The sequence below is a fragment of the Amblyomma mixtum genome, chromosome 8 (genome assembly GCF_055824585.1).
Source record: "Amblyomma mixtum isolate Tamu chromosome 8, ASM5582458v1, whole genome shotgun sequence".
Lineage (NCBI taxonomy): Eukaryota > Metazoa > Arthropoda > Arachnida > Ixodida > Ixodidae > Amblyomma > Amblyomma mixtum.
In genome coordinates, this window is record NC_143019.1 from 133864627 (window position 1) to 133877181 (window position 12555).

The 12555-nt window shown below is 46.9% G+C and overlaps 1 protein-coding gene across 3 annotated transcripts in view; it reads left to right on the top strand.

The window, feature by feature from the left end:
* The window catches only part of LOC149334526 (AP-5 complex subunit mu-1-like), a 55393-nt gene extending 47558 nt beyond the window's left edge, over positions 1-7835 (top strand). For all 3 annotated transcript variants that reach the window (XM_089555162.1, XM_089555163.1, XM_089555164.1), the window contains 2 exons: positions 4462-4558; positions 7667-7835. In XM_089555162.1, coding sequence (XP_089411288.1) covers positions 4462-4558; positions 7667-7752 — 183 coding nt within the window. In that variant the 3' untranslated portion in view covers positions 7753-7835. The remainder of the gene's footprint in view (positions 1-4461; positions 4559-7666) is intronic.
* Positions 7836-12555: the final 4720 nt, after the last annotated feature.

Here is a 12555-nt window from a genome sequence, read left to right on the forward strand (position 1 = left end):
ATCTTCCCACATAGCCTGGCACCTCTTCCCGGAAGAAGAGACTTCGCCCAGGACAGACCTAGGAGACACAGCGAACAACAGCCAGCCTACAAGTGTTTCTCCCCCGAGCGCACAAAGCCAGCGCGCCTCCACGCGTGAGTGCCGACCCCCTGCACGATACCAGGCAACTTTCTAAGGGGGAAGGAAGTGTTGTGTCCCCTTATTGCTTTTGTGTGTGTGCGCCCCCGCATCCTCCTCCTAACGACCACTCGCATCCTCCTCCTAACGACCACTCGCATCCTCCTCCTAACGACCACTTGCCCCTCGTCGCACGCTGTCTCCAGATGCCCCCCCATGGTGCGCCCCCGCATCCTCCTCCTGTTTTGGGAAGCCACTCCCTCCCGTGGACGCTTCTCCGCTCCCTCCTTTCTTCGGGCGGCCAGTTCGGCTCCTGCCTCGGTCGACGCTGGTCGCACCCTCATTGGCTTTAAATAAACGAAGTCTTAAAGTACCGTGTGCGTCTTTCGCTGCATTCAACACAGCGACCGGACACGACAATTTAGTAGCGATAAATCTGAAGTGCCATGACTGGCACCTCCTGGACTTCGTTTTACCTCTTGCCACATTTTCGTCCTGCGACTCGACGAGATTTCGAGAAGCAAAAAGTACACGTGGTGGTATGATACGCGGTTGGCACAGCGAATCGCTCCTACTAAATCCGCACCCAAAAAGTAGTTCACTCTCCATGAAAATTATGGCCAGAGAGCCCAAACACTGAGCGCCTCACAGCTTCAACTGTCATTTTCAATGTTACCATATCATTTTATACCGCTCTCTGTGGTCGTCCAATCAATCACCCGAGTTTAGAGAAGAACGACTGATATGCGGCGGAGTAATATGCGACGGAGTTTTGTGGACGCACTACTTCAGCAACCTCCGCAGCGTTGCCTGCTATGTATGAAACGGAGTATAGAAATCTGGCGATTGCAAACTTAAAAATGTGAGGTGACCTTCTGGGCTTATCTTATTTGCTGCACAAAGTGTTTCACGCGCTGACTACATTCAGTGGCCTGCTGCAGAGTCTGGAGTAGAGAGAGGGTGGACAGACGGTTTCTCGACTCGCACAAAGTGTACGAGGGAGGGGAAAGCCTCAGGGTGCTTATTTGAAACAGATTAGCAAGCACCCCGAGGCTTCTCCCGCCCTGGCTTACTTTGTGTGTGCTGGTGGGTAAGGGACATGGTTTCAGTGCACCCCAGATGGTTCTGAGATGGCTCTTTTTCCGCCGGTGAATAGTCAGCTTACATATTTCAAAGATTGCAGAGAACACTTTGGCGATAAACCTTTCAAGGCCATTTTTGTGTGAAACCAGCGTTGTGCCGAGTCCTGTGCTCTTCGTTCTGGCATGAATCTCAGTACTGACATCTTCATCAATGTCTCCAAGGACCAGGGTTGTGTGCGTGTTTGCATGCATGCCAGAGAGAGTGCGTGAGGGATTGAAGTCTCCACGTCAGCAACTCGATCAATTTGGGGCACCTTCCAGGCACCCACCTATAAAAAAATTTACGGAGCACTTAATTGTATTATGCGTTTACAATGCATTGAAGTGGGGTGAGACTTTGAAAATGAGTTTCAAAACTTTGCTGTACAGCAGTTGCAATAGAAGTTGTGGCTTTAAAATTTGCAAGGGATCTTAAACATAGATGCACCTTGCAGTAGAGCTCATAACTAGTTTTAAATTTTGTTAATTATTTTTCGAATTTTTTAGTTTTTTCGCTAATGTACATTTTTCTAACATTCTACTATCCGCAGAGGGTTGCAATTTTGTCAGAAAGTAGCTACCAACGCTTTACCCAAGTTGAACTACAGTTATGCACTTCTAACAAAAGCTATAGATTTGTCATGTTTTTATCTTTGTCAATGCAGTAAAATTGCCACATCTGAATGTTTTCTTTTAGTCAGAAAAATACAAATGTACCTAGGCTATTGATTCTAGTTAAGTAAATTCCAATAATTAACATGTGAAAATTTTGTTTGCCTATAGTTCCTGAGGGAAAGGTGCATAAAACTCCAAAAATGTTTCGAGAAAAACGCCTGTAAAGTCTGAAAACCATTTAATTCATCAAAACTTACCAATATCTCTCAAGACAAAAGTATACAACAGCTGTATCTTACCGGTACTCACCTATGGGGCAGAAACGTGGAGGCTAACAAAGAGGGTTCAGCTTAAGTTAGGGACAATGCAGCGAGCTATGGAAAGAAAAATGATAGGTGTAACGTTAAGAGATCGGAAGCGGGTGGATTTGGTGAGGGAACAAATGTGTGTTAATAACATCCTAGTTGAAATCAAGAGAAAGAAATGGGCTTGGGCAGAGCAGGTAATGCGAAGGCAAGATAACCGCTGGTCCTTAAGGGTAATGGAGTGGATTCCGAGAGAAGGCGAGCGTAGTAGGGGGCGGCAGAAAGTTAGATGGGCGGATGAGATTAAGAAATTTGGGGAAGTGCGGTGGCCGCAATTAGCGAAAGACAGGGTTAATTGGAGAGACTTGGGAGAGCCCTTTGCCCTGCAGTGGGCGTAGTCAGGCTGGTGATGATGATGACAGAACAGCTACAGGAGGAGCCCTAGTGGTTGAAAAATGTACTACGAACAAGGCCAAATTCCAAACCGAAACCAAAACCTGAGTTTTGGATCAAAAACTTGAGAGCATTGAATTTTTGCAGGTATCCAAAAGGAAGAGACCACGTTGATGTGGACCCAATTTTCTGGTCGTTGTGACAAAGGAAAAAAGACAAAGAAAAATATGTTTAAAGTCGCAAATACCCAAGTGTAATATATTTTCTGAATAGTAACGAAATTCTCTAGCAGAAGATCGCAAAATCACAAAATTGAATTTTTTGACAAAACAAAGTCTCACCACCTTATCATTAGAAGCCTTTGTGCACTCTGCGGCGATTTGTGTAGCTGCGAAGTTCCTGGGCGGTCTTTGACGTGGCACTTCATCGGAATTCTAGCGCTTTTGTCAGCTATAGATGTGGCATTTATGTGCAGTCTTGCCGAGGAGTACCATGAGACAACGAGGAGGCTTGGCTCTGATTGTTGCTGTTGATTTTAGATGATGAGAGTGTGTAGCCATTTGATCGTGTCCAGAGGTTCATTCTCTTCTTAGTCAGTCTCTTCAAAGTTAAATTAAACTTAAGTTTAATTAATGATTGGTCATTCAGGAAGAGCAGTATGGGTCACACAAGCTCCACTGGTGGCATCATGTGCCATTGCAGGGCAGTGGTGCATTGCTTAACCACTGATCTATGAATGTATGAATGTAAAGTCAAGAACGACCACTTCCGCATATATAGGCATTAATTAACCCATTAGCGTTATCATGTCATACTCTTAAAGGTGCACTGAAGAGGAATCTGAACTCGTATTTTTATCACTAGAACTCAATCTACACGTTCCGAGCGTTCTTGGAAACTTCGAATTCATGCCCTGTGCGGCCGATTTCCCTAATTTCAATCGGATTAATGTCGCGCTCCCGCCTTTTTTTTTTTAATTCCCCGCAAACGGTGGGAGGAGTCGACCCACCTTTCACTTAGTCCCGTGGCGGCTTGCCGCTCTGCCATTGGTGGAGTGATACATAGTGATCGGGGAAAGCAAAGAGTCCACACGTATTTTTATTTCCGTGGGCCTAATTTGCAGCTGTGTAGTCTCGGATTAGACCTATTCATTCACGGAAACCTGAAAAAACAAAATAAAAGCAAAAGCAAAGTCGCCACGCCACTGCCTCAAAGGCACTCCATGCATTGGTGGACTCCTCTCACCATATACAGGGAATTAAAAAAAAAAGCGGGAGCCGTACGTTAATCCAATTTAATTAGGGAAATCGGCCACACAGGGCAATAAATAGAAGTTCCTAAGAATGCTGGGAATGTGTAGATCAAGTTCCCGTGGCAAAAAGACGAGTTCAGATCCCTCTTCAGTGCTCCTTTAAGACGAAGCCTTGTTGTTCCCTCCAGTTTTCTTGCCCATTTGTTTTAGTCTTTCCTCGTCATGTTCATTTTTGCTGAGTCATTCGTGACTGTTTTTCGGGAGGGCTCTTCCTGTGGCAGCCACCTTCTGGCCTCTTCCTCCTCTCCACTCTGAAACCTGCCAAGCATCGCAGATAGCTCTTCCGTGTACGCAGTCTTGCGTATGCCCACACCGGTGGGTGCTCACAGTGGGGCTTCTGATGCATTAAAATGCATCCCCCACCCATGAGCCTCAACCCACCCACATCCACCCTTCAGGAGCTCCACCAACCCACCTCCAACCTCCAGAAGCCTCTATCCACATGCAGGAGTGGTACAAAAAAGTGTTGGCACAATTAAACCCGAAGATGCATTGGGAAGGTGATCAGTGTAGAAGCGAAACATACAAGCAATACTGCTAATGCATGTCTGTTGCATCACATCATATGATCGTCTGTGCATTTCTTGCTGTGTTGCAGGTGGATTTCCGAATGACCCATGGGACATTGAGTGGATGCAGCCTTGACTCGAAGTCTATCCTGGTCACACCTCCGGTGAAGTACAAGCTGTCTGTCGGTAAGATGCCGTACCCTCATTAAGCACTTCTTGCATGAGACTGACCATTTCAGATGAATTCGGTTTTCATTGGGTACTGTTTCATGGCGTAGGATCTCATTTTGACCACCGCTTGTGTGTATTTGGGAGGCAAATTTGTTTCATCAGTACACAGTGCAGAACATCTAGTGTGTTCAAGAAAACTGCGCAGAATGACACAAGACGGAGGGAGAAACACTTACACACACGAGCGCTTGTGTGTGCGCTCGGTTGTGTGCTCGTGTGTGTTTACGTGTTTCTCCCTCCGTCTTGTATCATTCTGCACAAAGTTTTCTTGAATATGTCGATACACCAACTGGCCCAACGTTCTGCTCTACTAAATCTAATGTGTGCTCTGTTTGGTGTATCACAACTGTCATAGTGGATGTGAAGGCAGGAGAAATGTAACTGAGGCAGTGATGTGGAGCGATGTGAAGTAGATATGGATGTGGAGCAATGTGGAGTGATGCGGATGTGGGATGTGGAGTAGATGTGGATGTGGAGCGATGTGGGGTCGATGTGGATGTGGAGTGATGCGGATGTGGGATGTGGAGTGGATGTGGAGTAGATGTGGATGGGGAGTGATGTGGATGTGGGATGTGGAGTGATGCGGATGTGGGATGTGGAGTGATGCGGATGTGGGATGTGGAGTGATGCGGATGTGGGGTGTGGAGCAATGTTGATGTGGAGCGATGCGGATGTGGGATGTGGAGTGATGCGGATGTGAGATGTGGAGTGATGCGGATGTGAAGCGATGCGGATGTGGGATGTGGAGTGATGTGAATGTGGGATGTGGAGCGATGCGGATGTGGAGTGATGCAGATGTGGGATGTGGAGTGATGTGGATGTGGGATATGGAGTGGATGTGGAGTGATGCGGATGTGGGATGTGGAGCGATGCGGAGTGATGTGGATGTGGGATGTGGAGCGATGTGGAGTGAGGCAGATGTGGGATGTGGAGTGATGTGGATGTGGGATGTGGAGCAATGTGGAGTGGATGTAATGCAATGTGGAGTGGATGTGGAGCGATGTGGATGTGGAGTGATGCAGATGTGGGATGTGGAGTGATGCGGATGTGGGATGTGGGGCGATGTGGATGTGGAGTGATGTGGAGCGATGTGGAGTGGATGCGGAGCGATGTGGATGTGGGATGTGGAGTAGATGTGGATGTGGAGTGATGTGGAGCGATGTGGATGTGGAGTGATGCGGATGTGGAGTGATGCGGATGTGGAGTGTTGTGGAGTAGATGTGAATGTGGGATGTGGAGCGATGTGGAGGGGATGTGGAGTGATGTGGAGCATCAAGCTTGTGAAATTTCCTGCACCATTATAGATGCAGCTGTTCTTAAACAAAAGTGAAGGTCGCTGAGAGAAGAACTCTGTCTGAGGGTGGGCGAAACTCACTGATAATGAGGCTGATGTACACTCAAGGCACGAGTGAAGCACTGGTGGTCTAGAAGGGGTGCCAAAAGCTCCTTGTTAATCCTGCAAGACGCTTTCTCATAGCCTGTATACTTTACAGAATGTTTTCGGAGATTTCTTTGAAATTGCCAGTTCGTAATAGCAGGTTAAAGGCAGTTTAAACATTGTCTTTCTCTCTAAAACTCGTGTTTAATCAAGATAGGCATCAAACGTTGGTAAACACACGCAGTGTTTTTTTTTATTTTTTTTTTCGCCAGCTTACACTCGCAACAAGTTAAGGCCTTAAATTTCATTCTGTAGCTGGGTACAGCTCAAGAACGAAGCGGGAATTCTCCATGCAGGAGGCCATCCAGCCAATGGTGGCAACCGATGTTCATAAGATTGCAATCAATCCATGGTTAATCCTCTATCATGTTGGCAGAATCCCACTCTTCAAATTTTAGGTTAGGTTAGGTTAGGTTATGTTACGTTAGATTAGGTTGCGGCACACGAGTGCATCTGCACTGTTTTCGTAGCGGGTGCTTTGATTCTGCAGGACGCTCATCTGTTAGAATCTAGTAACTGCGTCGTTTAAGCTGCAGCGGTCAAGAAAAAGGCGGATGACAGCAACAAAGACCTTGGAGCCAAACAGTGCAACCAGCATTGCCCGCGTGCCATCTGTGCCAGCATAGCTTAATTTTCGCGCTTGCATTTGCATTAGTTTGGCCGATTTTAAATATCCCAATGCTGGCCAATATTAGATATCCCAAGATATCCCAATGCCGACCAATATTAGATATCCCAATACTGGCTACCCTGACATCCCACTCAACTTGCCAGTAGTTCATTGCTGATGGCGGGTAGAGTCCCGCTTTGGCCGTGGGTCGTGCAGTAAACATAGGCTGTCAAAGTGCTGGTGTGGGGTAAGACACTAGTGTGAGGTGGCATTCGTGAGGTAATACGTGGGAACGCTACCACTATTGTGATGTAACAGCCAAGTTTATATTGCATGGATTTCTATGTGAGCTAGTCAAAGACTGGCTCATGAAAATGTAGCTGCCAGGAAAAATGCAACACCTGGAAGCTTAACACCAGTGTTCAGATGAATTTCATGTATTATTACAGAGCAGAAAATATGCAACCTAGAATTCAGTGTAACGTTACTTGGTATGCCGATAACATTGATGTTCAAGTCTATTGGTTCGTATCTCCAAGTTGTAGTGCATCAAAGACAAGGGCGTAGAGCAAGGCGAGCATACAAATTTCTGTGTGTGTTCACCTTGTTCTTCATTCCTTGTCTTTGATGCACTGCAGTTTTGGAATTAGTACGTAAGATGAAATGTGTTTCATGGTGCCTTTGCGCATTTGCTCTTCATTACTAAGAAAGCTCTGCTTAAAGAAAGGGCACTTTTCATACTTGGGCCTGAACTCTAAATGATGCGTTGGTGGAATGTGACAGCTATCAAGAGTGTGTCTTCTGTGCTCACGTAGTCTGGGGGGACTTGGATGCGTAACGGGGATTTTTAAAATTCTATTTGTGGAATAATGATATTTTTCTTGAAAGAGATGCTGCAAATACTGACGCCTCACTTGTCACCTTTGGTAAGGTCTGTCGCTGCTCATTTTCGAGAAATGGTATGAGACGGCCTGGTGAGTTGTGACAAAAAAAAGCGCCTTCCTTTCCATTGCAGACTATGAGGTGCAGTCGCTGGAATACCGAATATGGAACAAGTTTGGCGAAGTCCCCTTTGCTACCTCAGCAATGACTGCTGATTGATCTCAAACTGACGACCAATGAGTCAGAGTTCTGTTTGTCTGTAGTAAAATAAATCTCTGCATTCAGGTGCAGTCTGTTGCTAATGGTGTGCTCTGGTATTGACAAGCCACTGGCTGTGGCAGCAAAGCATTCGCAGAAGTTGCTCTGCATTTCTGCCTGTGCAAACTTTGGTGTTAGACACTTCATTTTTTGAGGCGGGTGCTTGGTCTTGAAAAAAAAATTTTATGAATGAAGTCACAGCTAAGAAATCCTCAGGGAATATGTATTTTTGTGTGCCGATTCTAAATATGTCACTTAATTTCATGTAAAACAATTCCTTGAGCACTTATGTAATTTTTATGCATGTAGTTTGTGAAGAGCTTTGCAAAAAATTTATTGCGGCAAACTTGCTGAAATGTATGCCATTGGGTTCTCTTGACACCAAGGAATGCAAAAGGGTAAAATTGTCTTCCTGCCTGTCATAGAACTTAAGTTATAAAGTTTTGAAGTTGTCACTTCAGAAATGAGGATCAAAGTGTATTCATGTTTCTGAACTGGCAGCTTCAGTACCCTATAACTCAGGTTCTGTGATAGCCAGGGTCATAATTTTACCCTTATTGCATTCCTTGGTATCAAAAGAACCCAATGGCATACATTTCAGCGAGTTTCTCAAAGCAAATTTTCTTCAAAACTGTTCGGAAAATGTGTACATAAAAATTGCATAAATGCTCAAGGAATTGTTTTACATGAAATTAAATGGCATATCTAGAATCAGCGCACAAAAATACATGTGCCCTGAAAATTTCATAACTATGACTGGAATAATAAAATTTTCAAGACCAGGCTATGCTGCGACAGCGTTGATGTGTTCTTTTAGTGGACTCCACAAGCAGACACGGATAATGAACTAAGACGGCGCGCACTTTTCGCTGCTCGTGCGCCATCTATTCTGGCACAGCCGTACATCAGATCGCGGGGCTTTTAGGTAGCCGCCGCATGCCGGCGCCACTACATCGCCTACCATGAGACTGAACTAAGCGCTTCTCGTGAGGTAGCGCGAGGGTCCGTAACGTTCCGGAAGTTTGCACAGCCACGCAGAATGTCTGACACTCATTAGCATAGTGTAATTCATGCGACGCATCAGACCGGAAGTGACGCCAACTGAAGTGAGCCAACCGGAAGTGATGCCAACCGAGAGAGCTGAGCTAAACCGGAAGTGGAAACCAGTGACCTGCCCCGGTTAAGAACGGCGCGCCTGATTCCCCAAATTGTCGCAGAAATACGGGGCCGGTTTCTTGCCAATGTGCTCGTTGTACAGCGCAGAACTAATAGCGACCTGCGGTCCTCGAAGTTTCTTCCGCATCCTTATCCATCTTTAATTTCCTCATGATGTAGGCACTGCCGATGGCGTCATCAGGTCAGTTGGGTGCTCGAACTGCCTGGTGTGGACAACACCCTCTTTTTGTACCACCTCCTCACACACAGTTGCTGCCGGCTTTTCTCGCCTAATCACCGGAAATAAAATTTGGTAGGGGCTTAGCTTTGGATAAGCCTGGTAGGTTGCGAAAGCGAGCGCAGCTCTAACGGAAGGAACGCGGCGTGCCGCATCTAAAGGTCACGTGTGGCTACCGGCCACCGCTGCGCAACGACTCGACTTGGTAGCCCATCTCTCACCCTGGTATGACGTCAGAGGTCATTCTAAAGGTCAAACGTGGCTACCGGCCGCCGCTACGCGAAAGGCCTTTCATGAGCATAGTATTGCTTTCGCAATAAAAAAAAAAACTGGAGGCCGTCATTGTTAGGCACTTCCCAGGTAAAACGCAGCCTTCTGGACGCACTGGTAAACAAGGTGGCGATGTCATCAACAGTGATGCTTGGCTTTGAGCTTACGTGATCAGTGAGTACAATCAGATAGTTGTCCATGCAACGAAATACCTTAACAATGTCAGAGGTCAAATGAAGCTAATCTTTGATACGTTTGTCAACACAACAAAAAAATGTCACTCAAAATAGGGGCTAAGGCCTAACCATTGCGAACACCTTTACGTTGAACCTAAAAGCTGTGGTCATAGAATATGGCAGTCGAAGAAACAGAATAAAGGCTACGGCACAAAAGCGTGAAGATTTTCGGTTCACAAAGAAACTGCGCACACAGACGCGCAGAACATGCGGACAGAGACGCATTTTTGATGGGAGTCGTCAATCACCAAGATTCTTCCCTAGCATTGACGACAATCAATAAAATAAAATGTAGGCGCCAATCTGCTGGGGGGGGGGGGGGGGGGGGGCTGGGGCTGGGGTCCATTTTGCCCGAGGATTCATAATTGACTGGGATCGGGAGTTGTGCAACCTCAAGCTGAGGTCGGCGAAGGAACGAGTGACAACCTACTGCAAAGAAATTACAACCCGTTTCAAGGAGGATACACAAATCTTCCCAGAACCCCGTACATGATCTAAGTAAACAAAAGTCGATTGGTGGCAGCTCCAAACGGACACTTTTTATAATCCGTACACTGACTCCCAGAGCAGTTCAGCCCCTGTTTTCTCTCTGCGGGCACCTAAAGGCAGACACACCACACATCCTATACATGTAATCAAGACAAGTCATCGGAGAGTCTGCAGCTCTCTACCCAGTCGCACTGGGAGGCTGTGCTGCTCAGTTTGGACCTGGAGGTTGAACTGCGAGTCGCGGGCCGAACAGGTCACCGAATGACATCGTCGGTCGGCCACTTGGCGTCCAGCCCAGAAGAGCCCACCACGGGGCGGGGAACACCAGACCGCGCTTGAAATCTCGTCTTCAATAAAGTTTCCTCCTCCTACTTTCATTAACACTGAAATGGGCAAAACGAACTGCAGTGTAAAGCCTGAGGCAACCAAGGCAAGTGCAAAATTTGTTTTTTTACGTACGTACAAATCAAGACGACATTAAAAAAATGACGTATACATAGATATGCATCTCGTTCGGCAGAGATATTGTGGTAACACGTACTAGCCGCGCAGGATCTCTAGTCCTGTAACTGCCAGTGACTGCCTGCCACAGGAATCATTGTCTCGTTGCTGAGTCAGAAACCGCTTCTGTAAGTGAACGCGCCTGTTTTGAGCAGAAAGTCCATGTGAACAGCTCCAGTTCACTAGCTCCTGGGTTGCAATCAACCCATTCCAAGAGGTTCGGATTTTCTTGGCCATTTGAGTCACAGTAATTAAGTTTAGGCACGGAACTATGCAGTGGACAGTGCGCCCATGATGTAATGCGGTAGAGTCTAGTTGCAGACAGCTCAATGATTCAATGAGAATTGCACGGCACTCGCATGTTTCAGACATATTGGCATTGCACATCATATGCGCCTCCTTTGCAGTGCCGACACTCCCTGCTGCAACTAATGATACGTGAGCTACAGGACTCGGTGCGGTTCTTGTTTCACATCCAGCATGCCGCCCGTCATTGTCGAGGCCATGACTCAGAATTCGGGCATTGTTTGAGGGTGCACATTTTCAGAATTTCCTGCTGCGGTTCTGCAATACTATGGGGTGAGCAGTGCACTAAACGACAAGTTCTCTGCCGATCTGGGTACCAGGTGAGCCGCAAGTGTCGGAGATTACCCACTAGCAGGAACCCGACCTGGCTGAAATTCTCCGCAGAAGGTGATAGTTTGGTTTACGGCGGTTAACGTCCCAAAGCGACTCCAGCTGTGAGGGAAATTTAGACCACCTGGGGTTCTTTAACGTGCATGGACATCGCACAGCACATGGGGCTCTGGAATTTCGCCTTCATCGAATTTCGATCGCCGCAGCCGGGATCGAACCCGTGTCTTCTGGGTCAGCAGCCGAGTGCCATAACCACTGGGCCACCACTGCGGCTCAGAAGCGAATTATTGCGTTCAGTGCTAATAAATGGCTTTGGGCTTCAACGCACGCGAGCTGGCTACCCCCCACCTCCCACAACAGATTGTGGATTATTTGGAAAACTCGGTGTATAAACGGTGGACGGGCCAAGAGTTGACCACGAATTTCAAAACCAACTACCGTTTTTAAAATATTTTGCGCATCGTGAGTAGACAGCGCGGTGTCGCATGGTAGACGCACCCCCGAGAACCCTGTTCCTTGTCCTGGTACAGGACTGTCGGTCCGTGCTCTGTTTTGTTGCTTTCTTCCTCATCTCTTGTCTTTTTGCGCAATTTTAAGATGCATTCTAATACGGGATTCTGTCGAATGCAAGGAGTTTGGCTTAAGGCATGGGTGGAAGGACCCCAGACAACACAAGTACATTCTCAGGACGTCCTGAGGATTAATTTTTGAGGACATTGTGTTGTCCTGAGGACGTCCTCTTCTAATCCTCAAAAGGTCCTCATTTAGTCCTGCTGTCCGGCCTCGGTATGTCCTCAGGACATCCGCAGATTTCCTCTGGAGGACTTTTTCAGTCTGTTTTCAGGACATCAGATGATGATGTAGCCCAGGGAATGTGGGTCACTGCTTTCTTGATTATTGTAGGCAGTGTGCACAGGGGTTGTGAATTAGCTTTCTTCATGCTTCTTTTGTCTTGGATTTTAGCAAACAAATTTTGCAAAAGTTTCGCATACTCAACAAGTTACTGGTTCGTTCACCATATTTGTTCGGAATTACAGGTTATTCTCCATGCAATATTTTCCTACAGCAACGACTATATAACTCTCTCAGGAGTTGAACTCTGTCGCCTTAGTGGAATAGCCAATCCAACAAATTGCCCAAAAATTTGCACACTCCAACCCCATCAGAAGCATGCAGTACATCATCGCATGGGCGTCCCGAGGGGGGGGGGGGGCAAGGGGGGGGGCGGCTGCACCCCCC